The sequence below is a fragment of the Schistocerca cancellata genome, chromosome 4, assembly GCF_023864275.1.
Source record: "Schistocerca cancellata isolate TAMUIC-IGC-003103 chromosome 4, iqSchCanc2.1, whole genome shotgun sequence".
Classification (NCBI taxonomy): Eukaryota; Metazoa; Arthropoda; class Insecta; order Orthoptera; family Acrididae; genus Schistocerca; species Schistocerca cancellata.
This window is the reverse complement of record NC_064629.1, coordinates 874,760,403-874,783,382: the sequence shown is the minus strand read 5'-3', so window position 1 is coordinate 874,783,382 and position 22,980 is coordinate 874,760,403. Positions and strand designations below refer to the sequence as shown.

The window sequence follows — 22,980 nt, the reverse complement described above, 5'->3', positions numbered from 1 at the left end:
AAGAAATGAGTCCAACAGTCAACAGTTCTCAGCTTTGTAAGTATGCATCACTTAAGGTGGTGTCGGGGGTGGGGAGTCACTTTAGTGGAGGACTGAAGGGCGAGTATATGCCTTACGTCAGCTGATGATATCTGTGACACTCCTGACCTGTACTCAAGATATCCACAATACTAAAAAAAAATTGCTCGTGTATCTGCTAGACAAGCAGCTCATCCTAAAGCGGTACTCGTTCATTGAGCAATCAGACCTTGATCTTTGGCCGATATTCTTTCTGTGACATGTGCCTTATGCAAGAAGCAGAACCTAAAAACCGGGACGATACGGGAATACTGACCTAAGACAACTTGCATGTCAACAAGTAGGTCGTGAATCTGTTTCTGTTGATGCGCACACGTGACAAATAGAAAACGGCTACCAGTGTTTACTGTGTTTATTGTAAGGACGACAAGCGCGGTCAGTTCACTTCATTAGCCGACGGTCGTGTAAACTGAGAGCAATTAGCGTTATGCCATATCTGCGATGTTCCTTGAATCGACCTCGTGTCATGTACTACGCTTCTTTTCTCCTATTGTTTACATTCTGCAGACAATTTACGACTTGCAAGATAACTGATATAAGGAACTCCTAGGCTGTTGTTCTCAGTACGTTCTATTTTATTCACAAGGCGCTGATAACAATGATGTTCCGTGTTCCAAAGTCAAAATAATGATCGTAGTTAGGCCATTTGTAAAACCGAGAGATTCTTTATATCTGCAAATGTCAGAGACATGTAATGAAATCGAACTTCAGTATACATTGCTTGCTGCATTATATTAACGGTGTTTCGACATAGGAAACTATAAAATGTTGGTCGTGGAATATGACGCCGCAAAAACGTTGCACAAATTTGTAATATATAGCGTGAACGAGACAAAATTTAATTCTATGTTATTTGGATGAATAGACCACACTAGTATGCATTGCGGACGTACTTCACTTTGACTGCAACTCTTTGTGGTGTTACGTCCAATCGACTTTTAGATCATTAGAGTCGAAGCACAAACTGAGACTGGAGGATAATGGTTAACGAAATCTGGGTCCTATGGAAGCAACCCGCAGTACAGTTCTAGGAAATGAAACTGTAGTGTCTTCGGTACCAGATCGGGTTGACGGGGGAGATAGAGGAGATCCAAAGAAGAGCGGCGGGTTTCGTCACAGGGTTATTTGGTAACCGTGATAGCGTTACGGAGATGTTTAACAAACTCAAGTGGCAGACTCTGCAAGAGAGGCGCTCTGCATCGCGGTGTAGCTTGCTCGCCAGGTTTCGAGAGGGTGCGTTTCTGGATGAGGTAACGAATATATTGCTTCCCCCTACTTATACCTCCAGAGGAGATCACGAATGTAAAATTAGAGAGATTAGAGCGCGCACAGAGGCTTTTAGACAGTCGTTCTTCCCGCGAACCATACGCGACTGGAACAGGAAAGGGAGGTAATGACAGTGGCACGTAAAGTGCCCTCCGCCACACACCGTTGGGTGGCTTGCGGAGTATAAATGTAAATGTAGATGTAGATGTAGATCTCGTCCAGTTTGATGACAATAGACTAAAAACTAGCACGTCGAAACATTGCATATATTGTGATTCGTTAAAATCTCCTGATAAATCTTTCTGACTGAAAAGTCCACAGGTGGGCTGCGGTTTCCGGTGTTCAACAGGCACAATATTTCGGGGAGAAACCTTGTGGTCATCATCAGCTGCGCTAACGAACAATTTCTCACCCAAATATTGTGCCCGTTGGATACCGATAACCGACAGTACCTCCATGGAATGTTCTGACATTACATACAGTCTACTGTCTTACAGTTGATACGATACACTGATTTAAGGCGTACGGAATTTTATATCTGATAACAAGAAATTGGAAATTTGTGGTAAGTTCTATGGGACCAAATTGGTAAGGTCATCGGTCCCTAGGCTTACACACTATTTAATCTAACTTAAACTAACTTACGCTAAAGACAATACACACACTCATGCCCAAGGGAGGACTCGAACCTCCGTATCTGATAACAAAGTAATTTAGTACCAAAGATAAGTTACAAACAAAGGAAACCGAAATGGATCGTGGCAAATGATAAAAAGTGCATACTCACAAGCATCGTAACTGCAATAGCGTTGTCGATATTCTGGGGAACCAAATAAATTACTACACGGTGTAGTCTCCTAACATTCACTCAAAAAACCCCAGAATCTCTTCCAGCTTTCCTCTTTGTTGTTTCGCGTTTTTAGTGGAAAGTAAACATTGTGGACAAACCTCATTATAGCAGACAGTGGCCATCGAGAAAACCTCACAGGATAAAGTTTTCTCACATTGGTAACGGAAGAGAGCATCGATATTATTGGGAGGCTGGTCGGGCACTTTTTGCTCCTCTAATTGCTCTCCGATTTCTCGAGTGGGACCGGCGACTTCAGCTCTCTCAAATCGCCTTCAGGCTGCGGGAAATATTCAAATTAAGATGGAATGAGTCCTTTAAGAATCTTCAAAATTCTAATTACTATTACAGAATATCACTCCGAGTACGGAGGGTTGACTTGAGCTGAAAATCGGTAAGAGCGAGGGAGGGCGTTATAATCAGCGCCTTTGCTTGGCCGCTACCGCCGCTAATCCCACGCATAGTGGTAGGGACTCCACTCAGCCTATTCGCGCTCTTGCCACGCCAGCACAGACGGTGTATCCACGTGGCACATGGAACCCACACCTCACTGCCAATTTTTTCGGAAAGTTAGCCGGTTTGAATTGAAAATAAGAACTCAGTTTAAGATTATTTTCTCATAATTGTATAGTATCTTTAAAGCACTGTAAATAATATATCACTGACATACTTTCGAGGGTATTAAGAATAAATTCTCCGTAATTACAGTAATTTATCAAACCATATTTTACACATTACGGGCTGGCACAAGAGATTTATTACCGTAATCTGCTCCACTGTCGTCAGCTGTGAATCAGTACGAACGTGCGTCGCAGTATTGTCGACAGAGATTATTTGCTTTATATATTTTATAACTGTGTAGGCTTCCGTGGTCAGAGTCAGCTGACATAAAAGTTTTCTGGGTATGGTACCGCCTCATGCTGACTTTTCTCCACTTTAGTTTTTACACTATGACGCCGTACCGTACTCAGAAAACTTTTATATCAGTTGCTTTGTATCGTTAACAAAAATCGCCTAAATATCGTTTGTCGACGTAGACCGCTCAATGAAACACTTGGACAACCGGAACATACCTTACGTTTGACAGTTATTCGTTTCTATTAAGGTATGTGATAAACTATCTCGTTTAGTGCAGTTTTTGCGTCCTGTTTACGTTTGTTTAACTAATTTTGAGTTCACGCTAAGTCCGCCGTTACATTGTGTTTGTCTAGAATATTTGACAGCATTTCTGTAAATTTTTCATGCTTCATTTAATATTCAACTCATTCAGATACGCCACTGTGCTCACTTTCTTCTACTATTGCGGTTCACAGCTCCTCCTAAATTCGCCCCTATTATTAATCAGAAATGACGCTGTGGAGTAAATGGATTGCCACGTAGTTGGAAGGCTCCCAAAGACACTGGAAAGGCTTCAACATTACATAATAATCGCCACGCAAAACTACCTGGAATAACTACTTTCTGATCCTCGCTAAATGGTCCAAGAACATTTCGCCATAGGAAAGGATTGAATGAAAGTGTGGAAACTATGCTAGCTTTCCCGTTTGCAGGTCAGTACAGTGAGATAGATTTCTAAGTACAAAGCAAGCAGACTGAGCTTTCTGGTCCAACCACGGACTGGTACCACCTCACCTCTTTATCCATGTGAAGACAGAGGGCCTTCACAGATTGTATGCCCGTTCATCTCCGCTTTTGATAATTATAAGGCCAATCAGTTGCCAATCTCTGCGAATTACATAGAGTCATTGGACTGGCGTTTGTCTCACGTATCAGCACTCCCCGCTCTCCTGTGTGGAAGGCAGCAGGGGCTCGGATATATCGGTACGGCTGAAGTGATGAGGTGCATTTTGTAGGCGAACGGCGTCTGTGGTAATGAAGTTGTTGGGACAAGCGGAGTGAGCAGGCCGGGAGAAAAAGCGGTCGCGACACCTCGCCGGGACCTGCCGTACACCTCAAGCAGCGGCAGGCGGCCGCACTTCTGCCCAGCTGTGACTGGACGGGAACACCGAACCAAACGCACCATCTCGTATTCAAAGGAACCCTTCCCACTTTCACCATAAATGCTTTAGGGAAACAACGAAAAACGCACGAGGATTCAAAGCCCGCTCCTCACGTACACGATGCAAATGTTTTCTCCATTACTGAATACCTGCTCTTCCCTAGCTTATCAGACGTAGAGTCCGGCTTCCCAGATGCCGGAATTTCGGTGCTTTTTAATATGCAAAGGAGTGTCTGGGAAAACAGAGAGAGGGAAGGGAGAAGAATCAAATACTATTACTGATATTACTATAATGTATTTCTGTCTGTACCTCCCGCGTTCGGCCATCCTGATTTAGGTTTTCCGTGATTTCCATAAATCGCTCCAGGCAAATGCCGGGATGGTTCCTTTGAAAGGGCACGGCCGACTTCCTTCCCCGTCCTTCCCTAAGGTGATGAGACCGATGACCTCGCTGTTTGGTCTCCTTCCCCAAACAACCCAACCCAACCCCTCTGTCTGTACCGTATTTTATAACTTCATTATTTGTGCTGAAAGATTTACCCATTGTAGCCTATTCGCTCTGAAACCTAAACATACTGACAAAAATTAGACATCCCAAGGGGACATGGTGCTAATGTCGTATAACATCGCCTCCAAACAGCCTCAGTTCCACGAGGGACAGAGTCGACAAGTTTCTTCTGTATGTCATATGCAACTGAAGCCACTCACTGATGATTGCATCCCGTAGAGCCATCAAATTTCGGGTATGCTGACTGCTGGTTTCAGCCACTATTCCGAGTACACATCAGCTTTGTCTTCGAGATTAAGATTGAATGGTTTAGTGGGCAAGTGGAAGTGCGGAGTGTCCGTAAATCCAAAAAGTACTACAAGAACTTTTTTCAGTCTGACACCTTAAAAAAGACGACCTGGAGGAGAAATTTCTTCTATGTATCGTACTGGTACCTTGGTGTTAGTTAAGTGCATTACGTTAATACAATATTTCTGCAATATACAGAGTGCTTCGAACTTACATCGACGAACTTCGAGAGAGTGTCTTGAGGAACAAAATGAGGATAGAAACCCGTGTCTGAACAGGCCATCCAACGATGGTACAAAGTGTCGAAGTTATAAGCGCCAGGGCCCTATGTATGTGCACATACAGGGTAGTTCCGTGATGATGTTACAGACTTACAGGGATGATGGGGAAGGATAAATGTATCAGTCTGATTTAAGTGACCCTGGTTCGAAAACAAACGAGTTGAATGTTATAGGCGAAAATCGTTCAAAATCAAATGGTGCAAATGGCTCTGAGCACTATGAGACTTCACATCTGATGTCATAAGTCTCCTAGAACTTAGTACTTGAACCTAACTAACCTAAGGACATCACACACATCCATGCCCGAGGCAGGATTCGAACCTGCGACCGTAGCAGTCGCGCGTTTCCGGACTGAAGCGCCTAGAACAGCTCGGCCACAACAGCCGACGTGAAAATCGATCTGACACCTCTAACAATACTGTTGTCGCTAAGATTGTGGGGTATGCCACTTTCAGAGGTGGCAGTTGTGGATCAAAACAAGAAAAAATGCCTAGCAAACATGGGTTCTAAAATGCGTAACTGAGGAGCCTTGAGCACTTGTTCGTCTTCGCTACTGCGAAACACATCTCGTCTACTGAGCAAGTGCTGATAGCTCTCAAGGTATGCATGTTATAGCCCATGTTTACTAGAATTTTTTCTTGTTTTGGTCCACACTACCACCTCTGAAAGATGCCTACCCCACAGTCTTAGCAACAACAGTACAGGTACATGTATTGCACTGTTAGAGGTATCAGAATGATTTTCGTTATACAGTTCGACTCGTTCGTTTCCGGACCAGGGTTCTTTACCTCAAATTCCTTCTCCATCATCCCTGAAAGTTTGTAACATCATCGCGGAATCACCCTGTATAATATACATATATATGCAGGCCCTGGCTCCTGTGGCCGGCCAGAGTGGCCGAGCGGCTCTAGGCGCTACAGTCTGGAACCGCGCGACCGCTACGGTCGCAGGTTCGAATCCTGCCTCGGGCATGGATGTGTGTGATGTCCTTAGGTTAGTTAGGTTTACGTAGTTCTAAGTTGTAGGGGACTGATGACCTCAGAAGTTAAGTCCCATAGTGCTCAGAGCCATTTGAACCATTTTGCACCTGGCTCCTGTAACTTCGACGCACTGTACGTTTCCGGACACGGGTTCCTGTCCTCATTTTGTTCGTCAAGACACCTTCTACATCGCCTCGAAGTTTGCCGGTGTTATTTTGGAACATGCTGTGTATAAAATTCATCTTCACACGGAGATATGTTTTTTAATTTTTTTTATGAAATAACTGAGAAACGATCAGTGTCGTTTGAATATAAATACGTATTGTTGTCGCGGGACGTCTTGTACTCCCACATCTCCGGCGGCGCTAACATCAACACACTATTTTTCCCGTGCTCTGGCTTTGTCGAGGACATATTACACTGAAGTAGAAATCAAAAACTTCCGAAGTGTGCTCGCAATTAGGTGAAGAGCTGAGTTATGAGGCTGTCAGGCAAAGACTTTCGACTCGATATTGGGACGCAGCAGTGGATATATTACGAGTTTCCTAGGATAAGGAAAGGAAAAAAAACCGGAAAACAGCTGAACGGCTAAATGAAAAGAGTACGAGATGACGAGTTTGCTGGGATTAGCGATGTCCGGCCGCTGAATGCGCAGGTTCGCCGTAAGAATTGTGCGGCAGGTCCTTTTTTTGCCGCAGGGAGCGGCGTGTTTGCGTGCGTCGAGCGCAACGCTGCATCTGTCACCGGATTATCATATGAAAAGATACACAAAGTGTCAAAATTGCCGGTCGGCCGCACGCGCCTAATAACACGCTACCCGGGACGCCCGCCTTCGTTTCGCTGTAATTTAAGAAACTCGTAATTTGGCGTAATTATTAAGCGAAACGGCGGCGTGTATGATTAAATCCGTAAAGTATGAGGCAGACCACTGATCTCTTTATACCGCCCGGAAGGAATCACTTAACACTTTAGCGCGTTCAGCTTGTGGTCCGTCCGTCAATTAGTGACGCCACGCTTGTAGGAGGCATTTCATTCTAGTGCGGGGCAGCGTGGAATGCGTGAGTGACACGGAGAGCCGAATGAAGGACTGCTGGCGTATCATTTACGTCTGTACACCTACATACAGCTGCCATTTCACTTCTTTCCCTCACCGTTCGCAAACGGTGTGCGGGAACAGCGACCCGTAGTAATCCTCCTAATGAGCTCAAATTTCATTGACTTAACATCCAGGCCATGCAGAAGATTTATGCGTAATATGCTGGTCTCTTAACTTAAAATCTCCGAATTTTAACAGTAGCAAGTGTGACTTGCGCATTCATTCTCTTTCCCTTTGTTATTAGCTGCACTATTTTGCTGCTTTTAATGTATATTGCACAAATTTATTTTATTTAAGTAGCCCTGTAATGTAGAAAATTTTAGTTTTTGCCTGTGCTTCTGTTAGCAATGTTTTACACTTTAAATATTAATAATATGTACTACGATATTTGCTTTGAGACTATTTTTGTCTTTGTATATAGGTCTGAGGCTGTCGGGGACCTGATGTTTTGCGCGTTGGATCACCAGTGCACCGGACAAGAATTAGTCGCATCTAGTCTGTCATACAGAAACAGACACAAAGAGTTTGATGTGGCCGTTCTAGACGTGTTCCGGAAAAGCGTGTACTTGTGTGTGTGTGTGTGTGTGTGTGTGTGTGTGTGTGTGTGTGTGCGTGCATGTGAATTTAAAACTCCCTCGCTACAGTACACGCATTTCCGAACGTTTAGCTTACATCAGCATCGTTATAGACTATGTAAAGTTGGCAAAACCTTGATGTTTACACGCAGCCCTTCGAATAATGCGAACTTTTCCGGATAATAAAGTCATGTTTACCCTCTTTTGTAGATGGTGCTAAGTAGCATTCTCTCCCAATGCTGTAAAAGGCATCCTAACCCACGCTGGAACCCTTTTTCTGATCGTTTGGTATTCTCGCTTCGCTTAGACAATCTGGACAGTGTGGAACTTATCCTCCTTGTCATTATTATTACTCTACTGAATACTTGCTATAATGACACCAATCGGTGTGACATCTTAAATTGGTGTTGGACACTGGCACACTTTAATGCCTTCTCAATGGCTGACAAAGTAGATCCCAAGCCCTCTGGGTCCCAACTTTTTGCAGCATATCGACCATATTCAACATTTTTTATTCACAAATTTGATCGCATTGCATGGACGTACAACAGTTTGACAGGCTTGATCTTATGAGTCCTGATCAGAACTAAAAAATATAGAAAAAAGAAAACGCGAAGTTAGCATTAAATATAAAAGTTGAAAGTGCAAGATAAATAAAAAATAAAAATACACTCATTTATTTTTTATATAAAGTGTCGAAACCGGTTAACTGTTGTTCGATTTTTTCCTTCTCTTTCAAGAACTGTAGCCAGTGCTATGATTTTCACGCCTCTAAACTAAAATAAACTCCATGATGCAGTCGTCGTATTGGAAGCCTCACGCGGGGTGGGTTGACACGCGGTTCTCCGAGACGTTAATGTCGGCTTTCAAAACTTCTCTTTCAAATAACACCTTTGAACTACGATTCGACAGGTGTCTAGTAGTTCTAAAACGGGGTGCGAACATATTTGCCCTTCGGTAGCTTGAAAATTGTTCTCTGTTATTTACTTATTACTTGTCTCCCCCGGCAACTGATAAGATCTTCTACATCTACATCTACATCCATACTCCGCAAGCCACCTGACGGTGTGTGGCGGAGGGTACCTTGATGATGATGTTTGGTTTGTGGGGCGCTCAACGGCGGGGTTATCAGCGCCCGTACAATTTCCCAATCTTTGCTCAGTCCAATTTCGCCATTTTCCTGGATGATGATGAAATGATGAGGACAACACAAACACCCAGTCATCTCGAGGCAGGTGAAAATCCCTGACCCCGCCGGGAATCGAACCCGGGACCCCGTGCTCGGGAAGCGAGGGAGGGTACCTTGAGTACCTCTATCGGTTCTCCCTTCTATTCCAGTCTCGTATTGTTCGTGGAAAGAAGGATTGTCGGTATGCCTCTGTGTGGGCTCTAATCTCTCTGATTTTATCCTCATGGTCTCTTCGCGAGATATACGTCGGAGGGAGCAATATACTGCTTGATTCCTCGATGAAGGTATGTTCTCGACACTTCAACAAAAGCCCGTACCGAGCTACTGAGCGTCTCTCCTGCAGAGTCTTCCACTGGAGTTTATCTATTATCTCCGTAACGCTTTCGCGATTACTAAATGATCCTGTAACGAAGCGCGCTGCTCTCCGTTGGATCTTCTCTACCCCTTCTATCAACCCTATCTGGTACGGATCCCACACTGCTGAGCAGTATTCAAGCAGTGGGCGAACAAGCGTACTGTAACCTACTTCCTTTGTTTCCGGATTGCATTTCCTTAGGATTCTTCCAATGAATCTCCAAATAGAACTTACTTTATAATTAATCGATTCAATGTCTCGAACTTAGTTTATAATAAATTGTGATACGGATTGTGAAATATTAATACAGTTGTTCTAGAAAAGTGGTTAGTTGTCCAGCGGCGGGTTAGTGCATGTCTTTATTTCTGCTCCAGCTCTCTGCAAGGCATGTACGCGTCATCATTTTCTGGCCTTCAACCTCAATGTTTTTATGGTGTTGGAAAATACGGTTTTAGCAAGGGCTTTTTAATTTAATGACACAGGTTGTACATATATTTCGACATTTGTTTCACAAAGTAAATGTCGAAGGAAATGTTCTACTTTTTCCAGTAAATTAAACAGCTTATGATGGACAAAATGGTTTTGGCCTTCAGAACATCTGCGTGTGTTTCACCCGCCAAATGATCGAGATTGATTAGAACTGCAAAGGGCAAACGCTATTCGGCTGTCCTCGTAGTGGATCGCGAACAATTCGCTGTCCGGTGCACTCTTTCTCCCCTCGAATCTGTCTTTTTCAGGATGTTGCAGTAAGAAAACACTTTGCTAGCACAGCCGTCTCATACGGACAGCACACAATGAAAACTGGAAGCTTCGGCGGTTCCCGAAGCATCTAGAGTAACAACGAGAATATCGACACTTTGCAGCTAAACACGTTCAGCCGTTACCCTCAGATTGTCGGATTGTGAGACGGATACTGGTTTGACGACTTACTGGGAATTTTATCTCGCCGAGGCGGGAAACGGTAGCGAATGAGGTGGCTAACCCGTTTGTGGGTACAGCGAGGCGGTGGCGCGCTTTATTCTCTGCTGTCCGGATGCGAGGCGTGTGGCTAGCTAGAGCTGCGGCCGGCGACGAGAGACCAGCGGCGGGCGGCGAGACACGGCGACCAGCCCGAGCGGGGGGCCACGCCAGTCGGCGTCCCGGCCGGGCCCCTAGACCTAAGTTTTTGTCGCCCCCGGCGGTGTTCCTAACCTTCGGGCGTGCTCACAGATCTTCATGCACAAGTCGGCGATGCAGATGCAGGCTCGCGAGGCGGTGCACCGCTCAGAGGTGAAGCCGCACCAATGCCAGCAGTGCCTCAAGTCGTTCTCGTCGAACCACCAGCTGGTGCAGCACATTCGTGTGCACACTGGAGAGAAGCCGTACAAGTGCTCCTACTGTGACCGCCGCTTCAAGCAGCTGAGCCACGTGCAGCAGCATACGCGCCTCCACACAGGTCAGTCCTACTTGCAATTATAACCAAATCTAAAGTAGTAGCCTGTCACTGTGTTGTCACCTTCAGTGCGCGAAGGGAAACGAAAATTTCGCTAATTTGCAGATAATTGTAACGCCGGCTCTATTTAAAATTTAAATACAGATTTTTCACGTATTAAGAGAGACTGCAGAGATCTATGAGACTTTCAGAATTATTTCGTGATTCGCGAAGGAGATATATACTTTAAACTTCATACTTGTTACGAGTTACATATTGACAGAACTGCAAAAGAGTAACGCTACTTACCGAAGCTTACGCTTGCCAAATAGTACGCGATACGCAACTTCGGAAAGGTCCAGTGCGAGGTGTTTTGGTAATCAACAAAAAAGTATTTCATTGTATTCCATAGTCTTTTACGTACGATGTCGTAAGTCTGAAGCTGTTCCGTGGACGCGAAAACATCACTCGTTTAAAAAAAAATGCATTACACTGTCCCCAACTGCAGTTTACATCAGATTTTGTTTAAAAGATAATATAAACGAGACTAAACTTCTGCATATTTCCTTCTAGCACCAGACGAACGTACGATAACTTTTTTATATCGTCTACTCTTACCAACATGACGAAAAATGATACTGACGACTTCCGTAATTGGTAACACCGTGTTTAGTGGTTATATTTGCATTCATTGTCGGAGACTTAAGATTTATATTACGTTGTTCTAGATCGCCTCAGCTGCTTCACAGTGTAAAATATTTGAAATAATGGGCTAGACAGCGTTCGCCGGTGGTGGCAACCTGGACGCCAGGAGAAAACTGCTTGGACCTGGCGACCGGTCACCGGATTCTCGCGGAAAGGTGTCGGCTCCGTGCCCGCGTTCTCATTTAACGACTCAGATTATTTAGTGGTTGGACCAAACGCTGATCAGATGGAGTACGTGGTCCTCCGTGCTTAAAGGACAGCTTCTTGTCAGCGCAACATTTTCCGCACATAACAATGCTCCTGTTACCGTGTCTAACAAAATGAGTCATTTACAGAATGTAGGGAAGAGAACGTGTTTCCAGCGCTAAATAAAACTAAACTGAGTGAGCTCCTCTCTAAAACTAATGTGATACTATTAGTGAAGCTAAAGACTGAATAAGAAACTAACAGCCAACTGCAGCTATGAAAACTGGACTTCATACGGCACAAATACCTATTTAGGGGAGCCCCGCAGCCTTTTACATTTCGTTTTTAAGTTGTGCTTTAGTAATATCCATTTCTTTAAAAAAACTGAAGTTTTGTTGAAATAAAAAAAAGATTGTAAGGCCAATTTGCGCAGACATGATGGTGAAAGGCCACTTCGTCGCATTTTGTGTGTGTTTTAGTCTGTAATTGGTACCTTTGAATTCCAGCTCAGCGATGGGGTGTGGAACAGGGGAGGATATCCCCTTCTTGGTAAACCGCACGCCTATTCTTCTCCATCAAAGAGACAGACATATCAGTTTAGTATCAAAAGCTAAAAACGAGGACATGTGATGGGCACTGAGCAGCTTGATGCGCAGCCTCGAGCATTGGTCGTGAAATCTAAAAACTATTTCGTCGTCACCGCGAAACTAAAATGAGTTGCTCTTCTCTCCCCCTTCCAGCTCATATAATGAGTTCCTTCTTGGTACAGCTTACTGCATGCTTCGTAATCGGCACGCTTGAAACAGCATGCGCTACCTAATATGTTCCAAAACACCGCGCATAAAAATGGGATTGTTCCGGGGCTCAGATCTCGGGTTCTCTTGGTGATACAAAGGTAGGGTCAAATTTTTTGGATAGCCCTGAGCTAGGGACTTTGTATGCCCAACAGAATGATCGTCGTACAGTAACTATCCTACAGTACCGGGACAAAATTTGAATATTACACCATCCTCCAGCTTAGTCAATAGAAGAAAATCGATTGATTCTTTTTGCATTAGATGTGATCTGTGTCGTGTCTGAAGGGGCTTATGGAGAAACCAATTAGTTCCCGGGCTTTGGGCACTCAAACCGAACTGCGGATTCCAAGACTGCTATACCCAGAAAAAAGTTTGAAATTCTTACGGTATCTTCCTAAAACCCCGATCTCGAACAACCTTAAAATTTTTCTTTATATCTTTATCCGTTTCCAAGATACATATATTCAAAGTTACCCTACTTGTACACGTAAAATACGCACGTAATATCCGGTGTGAGGTGAAAACATAGTTTATAAAATAACGCAGCACGAAGAAATTTGCCGTAAAGTGTCTCCGTTATCATCAGAAGGGTTCTGGGAAACCCATGTTGTAGTACTGAAGTACATGCAAAATTTTTATGCACGTAACATCCGGTCTGAGGTGTAAAATTAGTTTCAATTTCACGAAAGTAAACTATCAAAATTTTAAATGATCCATTAAGTTCTTTTCATATGAGTGACATGTCCTGCTGTAGCAGGTTAAATGTGGGGAACCAGTGTAAAAACACTCCTATCGCGCCCGGGGAGCGCTAACGTGCTCCAGTTTTAAAAGATTCGGACTGAAAAGTGGGGTACGAGCTGCCTCATTCTACCCTCCTCAGCACCTTGCTATGCGAACATATTAGCGCATTTTTATGCTGAGAGAGGAGGCAGTGGTAACAGGAAAGAGACAGAAAAGTAATAAATGCTGGATGATAGTGGGCAGTGGTTGTGGTATAGAGAGAATGAAGGAGACAGTGGCAGTGAAAGAGACACACAGTGGCAGTGGAATTTAGTTGACAGTGACAGAATAGTGCTAGGAAAAGAGTAGAGGAGACAATGCCAGTGGGAGAGAAGTAGAAAGTGGAAGTGGGGGGCGATCCAATGATCTACAGCTACATGTGATCTACATCTACATCTACACGTACATACCACACGAGCCACCGTGCGGTGAGTAGCGGGGATCCCCTTTACCACAACTAGTCATTTCCTTTCCTGTTTCACTCGCAAATAGAGCGAGGAAGAAACGACTGTGATAATGAAAGACGGAGTGTATGACAATGACAAAGAGGAAGAGCGAGGCAGTGACTGTGAGAGGAGACAGCAGCAGTGGGAAGGAAGAAATGATATAGTAACAGCAAGAGAGAGCAAGAGGGATACGGTTAGAATGAGAGGAGACAGGAGTAGTGGGACAGGACGAATGATACTGTGGCGGCGAGACAGGAGACTGTGACACACAAAGAGTTACTGACAATGATCTGGGCTGAATGAGAATGGGCAAGTGTGAGTGTATGGGTATGAGGGACTTACGGCAGTTGACTCGTGGGTGTGGGCGAGTTACACTTAGGGGACCTTGTGGGAGTGAGATTTGAATTGCGTGTTACAAAATCGCGAGTATGTTCTTATCCCAAGATTTTTGTGAAAATTTTAAAGATTCTTAGGAAGGTAGAATGAGGCAGCTGGTACCCAACTTTTCAGTCAGTGTCTTTTAAAACTGGAGTATATTAGCCTTTTTTTTGTGCTCCGCTAGTAGCATTTTGCCTCTGTATACTGCTACGCGTATGTCTAAATGGGAAATTCTATCGACCTTTTATACGTCATTTCGCTGTACTCGCTGAACACGAAAAATATCTCCTCTGCTGACTCTGCAAACTCCAGCGACCTTCAGGCAGCACCGCTGCCGACAGATTCAAACCGGAAGGTTGTTTCGGCCCACAGCGGACGACTTACAGCCTCCGCCAACGTCTCTTGAATTGGTCTGCCTTACGTCTTCATCTTCCTATTCCGTATCCCAAAGACACAGATATCCAGGTTGCTGCCTCCCTATGCTGTGACGTCATGCAAAGTACAACTCGTTCATCTAATCTGGAATTCTCTAGCGGTAAGGTGGAAAATATGAGTATACGCGGTGCAGAGATATCACTTTCTGAAAAAAAAAAAAAAAATGCCTGTGTCTGAATTCCTTCATTGGCAGAAGCATTGGCAGACGTATTCTGCTGTTAAACTCGGCAGTGTCGCGGAAGTAGAAAGACTGAATCAGTGGATACATTAAAAACAAATCTGTTAACACATTTTGAATAAATGCATAAAAAGAATTTACCCATTTTTACAAATTTTTAGAGATAAATGTATTCCGTACCGCAGGAGTGCAAATAGTGTAATACGTTCTCGAATCCTACAACAGATGAACTTAGCACTGGAAAACTTTGCGCTTTAAGAATTCCTTAGAATAGTGACTGTTGTTTTCTGATATAGGCTATCTCTACGAAAGTGATTTCCCCTACTACCTTATATCCTTTGGCGCGTAGCATTTCACGAAACCGGCATGTTAATCGGTCAGCGGTGTACGGTATATTAAATTTGTTGAATGTTGTCATGAACACTGTGCACAGATCGTAGTTCTGTTAATGTTTAATCGTCCACTTGTTTGGCGTCCCTTATTCTCATTATTTTCGGGGCGTCGATATGAGGGGAAACAAACGTATAGAAGGAGCGTTACGCTACAGTAGCGCTTAATTACGCAGTAAAATTAAATTTATCTCCTTACTTCTTAGTTCTTCTGTTTAGATATTTCGTTTTGCGCATGAACTGTATCGTGCAAAGCCGTGGCAATAATTTGATAGAGTAGTTAACGTTTGTGAACGGCCTCCATATGTAATAATTGTTACACAGTTATGATAACTACGGGCACGTCAGGATATCCTAACTAACAGTTCTTCGAGACACTTATTTAGGGGTGTTTTTTGTTTTATCAGACACTGTCGGCGCAGCAACTATGTCTGTTTCTTCTAAATTCTGAATTTTAGTACAACGTCTTTTATTCAGTTGTTTTTCTTTTGAGCTTCATCTCGAACGACTGGAAAGATGTAACTTCCTTTTTCAATTTGTTAGAGGGTCAATGGTAGTGATAAGTAAAGTCGCTGCCATCACTCAATGGCCCCCAAATTTTCTAGACAGCTGCGTGATTTTTGTTTCAATAGTAGAATAATACTTTTGAAGGAAAGTGGAGACAATATTTAGCTTCTCATCTGATGCAAAGAGTTGCGTCTCGCACTGGTATCAGAAGGTTTCCCATCTTACGCAAATACCATACCACCATGAATCAGATTCAGACTCAGAGCGAAAACTGATGGAGCTCCAGTGTAACTATTCTTCACCGTCACACAGCGTACGTGGGGAACTATTTCAGCCTTAGAGATCGAATAACTTGTATTAAGACAAACGAGCGTTTGTCTTATTTTTGCAGCTGTGATAGAAACCCATGGCTCGGAGAGATTCCTCTGTTTTCCTACTTCACTTATCTGAGTGACCTACGTTAGAAAGTTAATTGTTTTTTGTAAATACATACCTGGCAAAGTGCTCCAATCCTCTAAAGCTGAACTGAATTTAGCGATGTAGCGTGTCTGTTTCATTGCTCATTTCTTCTATACTTGTACAATATCTTATATATTTAACCATCGGATTAAATTACTTTTGACTAAACCGCAGTAGATGATGTGTTCACCACATAGATTTCACAGGAAATTTAGCTGAAAACGAAAGGATACAATTTAAGTATTCCTCAGAGCGAGACTTCAACCTACGACTCTCTGACTATCAACTGCTTACAGCGACGACCACTGTCAACTCACTGTCAACTGTAGCAGCTTGTTCACACACAACAATTTTTTTTTCACATAATATGAAACAGAAAAAGAGAATTCTGTGAATCTGAAGACCGACATGCTCGCGATGTGTTTCTGCTTGTTGAGAGAACCTTTGCGGATTGAGGGAGCTGTCTTATCACTTCGACTTATAATAAGTCGGTACACGACGTAAATCTAAGTTGAACAATTGGCTCTGGGACCACAACACTCTCTTCCTCAGTTATTTAAGGAAATCCTAAGTCCTGGAAAACGTTGCGATGGCTCTTCAAGCAACAGCGAAGAATGTTTCTTATCAAATCTTTCAAATCTAAACGTAAGTCACGCAATCCGTGATCACGAGAAAAGAAGGAAAATTTTTCATTTGTTTTTCCTGTTGTGTTTTCTGGTTGCTCGTAACAGCGTAGTATCTGTTATTTCAGTGCTAAAATTGTCATTATTGTCATCCACATACTTGAAATTATCACTCCGAAAACAAATCTTTCTTTTATAATGTTTACGTGGTTCGGAAGCTATGTTGGCTAAGTTTTAGTTTAGATAATCGACAAATTTAGGCTTTGATACACGTTTGGTCGTAAAGCTGTGCCTGGTAAAACGTCGTGATGACCTTTCAACTCTTCGCATTGGTAATTGCTGCACTTCAGATTTAATGGTAAAAGTTTAACTCTCAGTAAATGTTTAAGGAAACTAAACAGCGAAGATCATCAGTCTCCTATTCACAAACCAGGATAGGAGCAGTGTGAATGGTTCAAATGGCTCTGAGCACTATGGGACTTAACATCTGAGGTCATCAGTTCATTAGAACTTAGAATTACTTAAACCTAACTAACCTAAGGACATCACACACATCCGTGCCCGAGGCAGGATTTGAACCTGCGACCGGAGCGGTCGCGCGGTTCCAGACTGAAGCGCCTAGAACCGCTCGGCTAGGAGCAGTGTACCCAATCTGTCTGCGTGTAGCGTAAATTCTGTCTGCAAGTATGAGAAAGTGTTCTAAATGTTTCCGTAGCAAAACATGTGGAAAACTGCCTAAAAGCCACATGCAAGCTTTATCCACCGATACCTTGTGTTAACGCGCTGAGCTAATTCGATCCGATGCCAGCATACCTCCGCGCTCCGGAAGCGGTCGCGTTTAACACGTAGACGGGCGAGTTGATGGTATAAGCCATTTGGTTTGTGAACTCTTGTATGTCTAGTTGTCGGGTGCTATCTTTCGGAGAAAAAGGACAAAAATTAATCATCAGCACGTGATAACGCTTCTAGGCTTCTGAAACCTTTCTAATCTGTGCCTTTGGATGTATGCCGTATCATTCAATTCTCTTACTCTTATTGCTGCTCTCCTTCAACAAAATACCTGTTATTTCTGAGAAGTATATAAGGCATTGGCAAATGGGTAATGTGTGTCATCCTCCACGGGCTACCGATTGCTTCTTAACTGCAATGAATTCGAATTGGAACCACATAGAAACAAACTAAAATCGGCAACGCTTAATTTTTCCTTTATTTAATGGGCCTTAAGAACACGAACCTTTGGAGCCGTTTAACTTTCTCGTCTCTAAGGAACTCGCTTTCGAAAGAATTCACCAATACATATTATCTCATTCAGAAACCAAAATCTGTAACAGTAATGTCTGTACTCTGCTCACAAGTTGTAACTAATCTTCGAGTATCTCGCGAGAATTCTGAAGATGGACTAGATTCAGTAATTCGTATCAGGACGAGAAAAACTGAAGGAAGAATACTTAACGAAGCTTTCCAGACGCACATACCCAAAGTACATATATGTGCCAAGTTCATGTCACACCCCTCTACAAAAAAAAAAAAAAAAGGAAGCATATCTGAACCACTGAACTACCGTTCTATATCACTCACTGTATTTGTCGCCGAATACTAGAACAGTTTTTTGGTTCGAGCTTTATGACTTACCTGGAACAAAATAACCTGTTTTGTGGAAATTAGCATACGTTCCCAAAAGATGGATCACGTGGAACTAGAATCTCCCTCATTGTACACGGTATCCTCAGTGCTATGGACGAGGAAACCTTATTAGTTCGGTCTTTCTAGACTTTCGGAAAGGTTTTAATTCAGTACCACGTAGACATTACCTAAAGAAAATATGTTAGTGAGGGATATCCAACCAGTTACGTGACTGGATCGAAACTTATCTGACAGGCAGGACGTAGGACGGAGATTCATCTATGGAAGCTGACGTTATACGTGGTGGAGTGTTGCCGATTATGTTATAAATTAATGATTTAGCAGGTGCTTTTCTTGTCACTGGCAGTCTCGGGCATTTCGTAGATAACGAGTCTATCTATCTTGAAATTATATACATTGTAGTAAAACCCAATTAGAACTCGGCATAATATTAACCTGGTGCAAAGATTTGGAAATAGCTGTTAAGGTAGATAAATGCGAGGTTGTGCACTAAACGAAACATAGCACTGTGTTACACTTTGACTACAGGATTAATGAATCACAAATAGAGTCAGTCACGGAATACAAATATTTGGGAGATACAATGTGTACAGACAGGAAGTGGAGTGACCACATGGGCGTAATTGTACACAAATAAAATGTCAGGCTACGATTTAGTGACAGGATCATGGGAAAATGGTATTTGTCCGTAAAACAGATTGGAAACAAAACACTTATACAAACCATGCTTGAATGCTTCTGAACTGTACGAGATCTATAGCAAGTTGGACTCATAGGACACATGGGACATATAGAAAGAATGACAACGTGAATGTTACACGCTTGTTTGACTGGTGATATATTTTAAGAGAAATGTTGTAAAATCATTAGCGGCAGACACTCGAAGACAGATCCCGTACATCTCGCGGGGACCTGCTTACTACACTACAGGGATCAGGGCACGAACTAGGAATATTCTTCAGCTCACGACGTCTCTTTGGGACCGTGCAGATAAAATTAGACAAATAACACAGGCGTACCAGCAGGCATTCTTCCCAAGCTCCTTCAGTGAATGGAACGAACCCTAAAATGTGGTACTACAGAAATATCCTTCGCCACACACTTCACAGTAATCCGCAGAGTGTAGATGTAGAGATCTGTATTGTTTCACATTACAAGAGCCGTTGTCGAGGTTCCGCTCCCGGATCTGGACTACCAAACTCTCTTCGTTTGAGACTGGAGTAACTCGACATCGGCGAAGAAAAATGATTGTTGTCCAAAAGCGACTACTAAGCACAGTACGTTGTGAGCATTCAAGAACCTCTTGTAGCTAGTTCTTGCTTACTGAAAATAGCCTCACAGTAGATTTACGACCTTATGACGTCTGAAACATAATACTAAAAGGAGAACTGATTTACACCATCCATAATTCTGTGACATAAACTGGAGTGAGGAATTCAGCCATAAAAATCTTTGACCACCTATCCAGTGATGTTACGAATTTATTCGATAATGCAGTTAACGTCAAACACAAACTGAAGTCATATCTGCTTGACAACTGCATTTAGACCGAGCGAGGTGGCGCAGTGGTTAGTACACTGGACTCTCATTCGGGAGGACGACGGTTCAATCCCGCGTCCGGCCATCCTGATTTAGGTTTTCCGTGATTTCCCTAAATCCCTCAAGGAAAATGCCGGGATGGCTCCTTTCAAAGGGCACGGCCGACTTCCTTCCCCGTCCTTCCCTAATCCGATGAGACCGATGACCTCGCTGTCTGGTCTCCTCCCCCAAAACAACCCAACTGCATTTAGTCTGTAGAATTTATATGCGGTGTCTGTTCTTTCGGACATAAGGAGGAACAGCACCACACACACACACACACACACACACGTATATATATATATATATATATATATATATATATATATATATATATATGGTGTCACCGCCAGACACCACACTTGCTAGGTGGTAGCTTTAAATCGGCCGCGGTCCATTAGTACAAGTCGGACCCGCGTGTCGCCACTGTCAGTAATTGCAGACCGAGCGCCACCACACGGCAGGTCTAGAGAGACTTACTAGCACTTGCCCCAGTTGTACGACGACTTTGCTAGCGACTACACTGACGAAGCCTTTCTCTCACTTGCCGAGAGATAGTTAGAATAGCCTTCAGCTAATTCCATGGCTACGACCTAGCAAGGCGCCATTAACCATATCTGAGAGTCTCACTTGTATTATCAAGAGCGATGTACCACAAGGATGAATTAAAGTTAAGTATTAAAGAAGCTACGTACTTTTCTTTATAGCATTTATAACGTATCCTGTTTCAGACCTCACGCAAGCCGACGTGAGTTAACGCGTGCATTTCGGCTACTTCCGAGTGGCGTGGCTGTCTTGCAACGCCACAATATATATAAAACCATGCCGCTACGGCCAATGATCCTTTCAGTGCAGATGCACAAACAAGCCCGAATATGCGAGTAGTGAAGGTATTGGGTAGGGGCACTTCTTCAGTAGTGTGTGGATAAGGTGGGAATTTGGATCGCTCAGCGACCGTGTCCGGATAGCCGAGGCGGAAAATCCGGGTTCAACTCCCTGTCTGGTGCTAATATTCAACTTTCCCCATTGACTTAATTCAGTGTCCACAGACAGCATTATTCCTTTGATTAATACTCCATAAATTTACCACATATTCCGCTGAGGAGAGCTTAATCGTTCCATATAATAGCGAGTTGTCGCAATTACGATCGACGGAACACACAAATAACTTGAGAAGTAACTAAATAACTGTGATATACTGAGTAATTGTGTGTGACCTGTTTCGGACGATCGTCATACTGATAACAGGATTGAGACGCAAGTAATGGGCATTTCTGCAACGGTCATCGCGACGCATCGACCCGCCGGCCGTGTAATTTTTTGCAGCGCGGAGTGAGCTGTGCGCGCGGTACAGAGACACGCCGTCCGTCGCCCCCCCCCCCCCCCCCCAGCTAGCCGTGACTCATCTGCCGGGCCGGATTACGGGGGTCGAACCCCGGCCCAGCACGCTGAGCGGCGTGGCGCGCTGCGGCGCTGCGTCAATCAATACGCGCCGCATAAAAGAATGCTATGCTCCCTGCCGCGTTTTTTGTGGGCCGGCCTGCGCGTCTGTCCGAAGGAAACGAGGGAGCTCCGGCAGGAAGCAGACCATTTGTAGCCTCTTTCCGTGAGCTGTTCCGGCATTTGGAAAGCCGTAGGCATCTGAGACCGGAATGACCGCACACGGATTTGAAGCCCATTCCTCGCGAACGTGAACCGAGTGCCGAGATACCTTCAGTGACGGATTTCAATCTACCCGTTTCGCCAGTCGGCGAATTTCCTGGAAAGCGGCAACTATAACTGTTCCTTAGAACTTCGAGATATTCCAAGACTTAAAATTTCGCTTTTACAGAGATTCCAGTAGAATGAGTGGGGCAAAGACCATCTTGGAAAGACATATCAGCAATTCTGCAAAGAGCCGGCCGGAGTGGCCGAGCGGTTCTGGGCGCTCCAGTCTGGAACCGCGCGACCGCTACGGTCGCAGGTTCGAATCCGGCCTCGGGCATGGATGTGTGTGATGTCTTTAGGTTAGTTAGGTTTAAGTAGTTCTAAGTTCTAGGGGACTTATGACCACAGCAGTTGAGTCCCATAGTGCTCAGAGCCATTTTTTTTTCTGCAAAGAGTCGGAGACACAAACGATCCATTCAAACAGATAATACCTAACAGATCTGTTGTCTATACAGGTCTGATACGTCCGCCCTTAGGCTTATATACACCGGGTGTTAGGGTCACTGAGGACAGTGTATTGAACAACATTACACCAGTGTTTCATTTATTTGCAATATATTAATTATTGCTATCGGTAGTAGTATGTTCTTAGGTTGGTTAGTATCTCCATGTGGCGAAAGTAACCCATTGATGCTGATTTCCCCTGAGCAGCAGGTCCCGTGTTGAAGTGTGGACGCGTGGACGCAAAACAGTTACTGACAGTCTAGTGTACTTAGTTGTGCAGCGACGGTGCAGGAAACATCAGATAGTAAATTATGTGACGTGTTTGCTCTCTTAGACACAGAGAAAAAACAGGTAGCACATTGTAGCGGGTAGTGGACCCATATTAGTGTACCTATGATCGCAAGATCTCCACCTATAACCCCAAACACCCCGCATACAGGGTGGTCAGAAATAGTCTAAAAAGCTTGTAAAGGTGTTTCAGGGTAGGTTGTGCTGAGAAATAATTGTTAAGAAAAAAATTCGGTACGTTGCGCCGTTTTCGAGTTAATTAGCATTGAAGTTAGCCAATCAGGCCGTTGCGCGCGGAAATTGAAGTGGCCAGCGAGACACGTTGTCGCCAAATTTGTATTTTGTTTCCTAAAACAGAACAAGTGAACGATACAAAAATTGGATATAGAACGGTAGTAAGGATCGAATTTGAGACTGGGAAGTCTCGTGTGCTGTCATCTACGCTGTGAGAACAACTGACACTATTTGTATCTGGCGGGCTGCTTCAGTCTGCGCGCGCAACGGCCAAATTGGCTAACTTCACTGCTAGTTAACTCGGAAACACCACCTACCCTGCGACACCC

At 43.8% G+C, this 22,980-nt stretch overlaps 1 protein-coding gene across 1 annotated transcript in view; it reads left to right on the top strand.

Moving 5' to 3' along the window:
- Positions 1-22,980, top strand: part of LOC126185029 (zinc finger and BTB domain-containing protein 24-like) — a 566,213-nt gene that overhangs the window by 349,737 nt on the left and 193,496 nt on the right. The window contains exon 7 of the mRNA XM_049927762.1: positions 10,672-10,897. Within this exon, the coding sequence (XP_049783719.1) occupies positions 10,672-10,897 (226 nt within the window). The remainder of the gene's footprint in view (positions 1-10,671; positions 10,898-22,980) is intronic.